The 4,573-nt window shown below is 49.1% G+C and overlaps 1 protein-coding gene across 1 annotated transcript in view; it reads left to right on the top strand.

Annotated features, from left to right (window-relative positions):
* The window catches only part of LOC104282958 (ras-related GTP-binding protein A), a 13,971-nt gene extending 9,874 nt beyond the window's left edge, over nucleotides 1-4,097 (top strand). The window contains exons 7-9 of the mRNA XM_009881090.1: nucleotides 1,310-1,401; nucleotides 2,380-2,495; nucleotides 3,549-4,097. Coding sequence (XP_009879392.1) covers nucleotides 1,310-1,401; nucleotides 2,380-2,495; nucleotides 3,549-3,646 — 306 coding nt within the window. The 3' untranslated portion in view covers nucleotides 3,647-4,097. The remainder of the gene's footprint in view (nucleotides 1-1,309; nucleotides 1,402-2,379; nucleotides 2,496-3,548) is intronic.
* Nucleotides 4,098-4,573: the final 476 nt, after the last annotated feature.

The following is a 4,573-nucleotide window of genomic DNA, read 5'->3' on the forward strand; positions in this document are numbered from 1 at the left end:
TTTATATATTTTTTATATATATATATATAATTGTATATTCCTTTTTCTGAATTTATATTCAAATCACAGTAACAGAAAGACCCATCTGGAAAGTTAAGGAACGAACTTGCATACAATGAAGGCTTTGATATGAATGTAATCCTTGACTCTGGCTAAACCTGTACTTGTATGAATAATCGGGCAGGTTTAAAAAGTGGGAAGTACGTGATGATCTTTTTAAGGTGCTCAAGGGGAAACAAAAAACCAACCCACCCCAAAAAACTTTGTTCTCGCATGTTAAATGCGACTCCGTAGGTAGGAAAGAGTTTAACGTCCTCGCACGAGGGCGTCTGAGGCTTCCAGGGGCCGTTGGTTTCGTGATTAAGAGCTTCAAGCACGCAGCACAACGTTTTTAAAATGTTCCTTTTTGCTTTTCTATGGGAACAAAGATGACGTAACTGTTCGATTGTGTGCCGTTCCCCTTGCGCAGTAAATGCAGTTCTCGGCCCGTTAGCTAACTGGGCTGAAGGGTTCAGATCTGTAGGCCACCAGCCTTGTGAAGAGGGTCGGGGAGAGCGAGCTGTGCATCACGCCGCAAGCTTTCCTAAAAACTCTCGATCCCGGGAATGTTTGCAGCCAGGCGCTGAGGCCGGCGGGGCGCTGCTGGATGGCTGCGTGGGAGGAAGAGGAGGGGAACGGCTCTGAACGCAGGCGGCTTCGCGCCGGCTTGGGCTGACTCAGTTAACTGATGGAGAGAGAAGTCCCTGGGAAACCAGCCGCCTGGGTTCTGCTTTTCGTAGGGAGGAAGGGCTCGCGTTGGCTTTGAGAGCAGCGCAGTGCGTCCTGCGTGCTGCAGAACGGGAAAGTTTCTCAGGTTCAGACCTGGAGAACCTGCAGCATGATAGACTTAGGAAGGAAAAGCTATTCCAGCATCTGCCAAGTGTCTCTTTCCCCTACCTGAGGTGAGGCTCTTGCCTTTTTTTTTTTTTTTTCCGCTTTTTTCCTCTCCGTGCACTTTCTTTTTCTTTAAACCAAGATTTGGATTGTTGCCAAGTTGGAGTATTCCGACCTCAAGTGGACAGTCGCATCTTTTGCGTGTCACGCGTACCTGCATCGCCTGTGAGAGGCTTCCTGGTGATTATGAGTCTTGTTCTACCATGAAAGCACCACAGGTGGTGTTGCCAAGAGTTTCCAAGATTCAATTAGCAAAAGGCAAAGGGAATCCCCGTCCCGGTCACCACCACCCGTTTCTGTAATAACTGTTGAGAAACCTGCGCTGAAATAAATTCCTGACTGCACTCTGCCCTCTCTCTCTCTCTCTGCCTTCCAGGTCATTTCTCACTATCAATGCAAAGAACAGCGGGATGTCCACAGATTTGAGAAAATCAGCAACATTATTAAACAATTCAAGCTAAGTTGCAGGTGAGCTGGTTTAATGATGAGGTGGGGAAGATGCCTCAGCAGGTATTGCGGCTTCATCCAGAAGCACGGAGGCTCTCCAAATTCCTACTAGTTCGACGACTCCGCGGCAGCTGCCGTAGTTAAACTGCGCCGTCTTTAAACACAACTGAGTTAATTGTTATCTTTTGTACCTTCCTCCTTTGCGGATGCTTGAAAGAGGTTTGTTTTGAAACGACCGTTTTCTTCTCAGTCTCCTTCTCCCGGGCAAGGTGGGGAAGTTCCAGGACTGAGCCGATAATTTAGTTGAGAGTCAGCAGGGCTGCGGCAGGTCAGGTGGAGAGCTTTTGCTTCAGCCCCTGCGCCACAGCGCTGGTTGGGGAGGACGAGGCGTGCAGACGCTGCTTACCGGTATTTCCATTGGAAAAGTGGAAAGTTTTTTGCTTTGGAGAAGTTTGGCTTTTGAGCAGGCTCCAGGGTCCGCGGTCTGTCGGTAATACCTGCAAGCGGTGGGAGCATGAAGAGGTTGGAGGAGCGGCTGCATGGTCTACAGAGCCGTCTCCAGATGTTTTGGTTCTGTACTTATTTCTACTGCTTATCCGCAGAGTGTTCAGCTGTCCCTCTGATGGCCGAGCTGGCACGTCCGTGGGCCAAGGGACGTTGACTCCTTGGGCGCAGACGCGGACAGCCAGTGGGGTTGTAGAACTGGAGTTACCGTCTCCATTCAACGCGCAGATCCGTTTATATTGTTTTCCTTTAGCCTAAACCTGAAGAGTTTTTTTTTTCTTTTTTGAAACGAACCAAAACCAAACAACAAAACTCATGGCCGCACCTGGTGCTTCTTGCCAAGTGGGGGCTCAAACACTTCTTTGTTACCAACAACTCAAATAACGGGATGTTGTCTCTGTGGGCTCAAAAGCTGTCTGAGCAATGTTACAGTAATAGTTCATTTACTCTTTCTTTTTTTATTCTTTTTTCTTTTTTTTTTTTCTCCCCTCTTAGTAAGCTGGCAGCTTCTTTCCAGAGCATGGAGGTCAGGAACTCTAACTTTGCTGCTTTCATTGACATCTTTACATCAAATACATACGTGATGGTGGTTATGTCAGACCCTTCAATACGTAAGTTGAAGCAAAGATGAACCTCTGGCTTGTTTTCCTTTGCGGGGACGAGAAGCCGGCGAAGTCCAGTTTAAACTGCGTTTCTCTTAGAAAATGACAGAGACCGGGCAAAGCAGTCAAAATGATTGTAATTAAAAGATGGAGAGGGATCTACTGTCCCGCTGGTTTGCCCAGTCTGAGCCAGAGGGTGGAGGAAAGTGGTTAAGAAGTGACTTTGCGGAAGGCGAGAGACGTCTGCCTTTGCCAGCCGAGCATTTTGTTGCCGGCGGGTGGAGAATCGTAGCGGCGGTGGGGAACCACTCTTAACAGATGTGACCTGATTTAGTAGGTCGTGCCTAATAACCTATTTTGGGCCGTTCTGATCTGGCCAGCCCCAGTGATATTAATTTTTTTTTTTTTTTTTCTCATGAGGAAGCAGAGACGGATCGTAGTCGAGTCTTCCCTCTTGCTGCCTGGGCTGCCGTGGTGGGCGAGGACTCTAATTATAGCAGCATCTATTTATCTTAAAGAAGCAACTGCAGCCAGCGGCGCCAGCCCTTGCAGGCACGGGGCGACTGGTTAACTGTTTACACAACTCCAGTTGAAACCGCTCCTGTTAGGATTTGAGGATCCAGGACAGCTTACAGCGTTGACGCCTCCTGTCCTCCTCTTTTCGAATGGTTTACTGAATTAGGGCAGACCCGTGGGAACCCCGCCATTGAATTCCCCAGTGGGAACCCCGCGACTGAATTACCAGCCGCGATATCATTGCGCCGGAGGAGCGGCGAGCGAGCGGCGGGGGGGACTCGTGGGGCCATCCCCCTGAGCAAACCGCTCCACCGTAGTTCGCTCTCACCTTCTCAGACCTTCTCACGCTCTCAGACCTTCTAGCGTGAAATTTTGCCCAGCTGGGGAGCGGAGGGGGGGGAGGGACAACAGATGCTAAAACAAGAGAGTTTGCTGAGGGGTGACATGGCTTTTAGGCAGCACTTAACTCCCGAGGACTTGGTTACTCACACCCCTTTTAACTTTTTTCTGTTTCTTTATATCTCCCCGGTCCCTTTTCCGTCCCAGCTTCTGCGGCTACGCTGATCAACATCCGCAACGCCAGAAAACACTTTGAGAAGCTGGAGAGAGTGGACGGACCAAAGCACAGCCTGCTCATGCGCTGAACGTCGGCCGAGGCGCACGCGGTCTTTGGGGGGAGAAAAAATGAATTGGAACTACTTATTTTTAGGAGAATCTAACAATGTCGGTGTCTTTGTTGGGCTTTGAAATGAGTGTGCTGCTTTATTTTTTCTCCTTTTTAACGTTGGACACTAGTCACTCGGAGAATGTCTGGATACACTGCGGACCTTCACAAAGAGACTTCCCTGGCGCATGGGGTTGGGAAGAAGTAAGGACGGGTGACGTGCACATGGTCTCGTACTCCTGGTTGTCGTAGTGGCACGCGGCACAGCCGTTTTGGATGTTTTGCTCCCGGGTGATCGTTTAAGTCACAGGAATTGGAATATTTACCGTTTTACTGGTTGGTTGCTAGACTATGTTTATAAATTTCTCCTTGTCTTCAGTCATGAAAATAAATTTTTTGCTACCAGGGATTTCGGATCCGAGAACTTTGGAGAGCGGGTTTTCTTTCTTCTAAAGCCGGGGGCAGCTTTGGCAAGCGGATGTGTAATAGCTGCGTTTCTCCTTTCACCTTATTGAGGGGGGGGTTGTTGACCGAAGGCCCGTCCAGAGTTTCGTTTAAGATAATTATTATTTTTCTTTCCCCACACGGAGGCAAAATTCACTCGGCAGGTGAAGCAGTCACCTGGCGTTGGCCTCTTTACGCTTGCCGAAGCGATGGAAAGATCTCAGTAAATAAAAAAGGGGCCAAAGATCCTCATTGACCGAGCGGTGAGATAGTCCTGGGGCTCCTGGTCTTCGTCCTGGTGAGCCGGAAGGGACCGGCGCGGGCACGAAGGAGCGCAGGAATGTGGTGGTGGTGGGTGGTGTGCGCATGAGCTATATTAGCTATGTTTACAACGAGCCAGTTGGACGGCGTTTGACACCGATGTTATTTGACGTTACTGTCTTTTTTTTTTTTTTTTAATGAC

This window comes from Charadrius vociferus, unplaced genomic scaffold (assembly GCF_000708025.1).
Source record: "Charadrius vociferus isolate BGI_N301 unplaced genomic scaffold, ASM70802v2 scaffold1823, whole genome shotgun sequence".
NCBI classification, from domain to species: Eukaryota; Metazoa; Chordata; class Aves; order Charadriiformes; family Charadriidae; genus Charadrius; species Charadrius vociferus.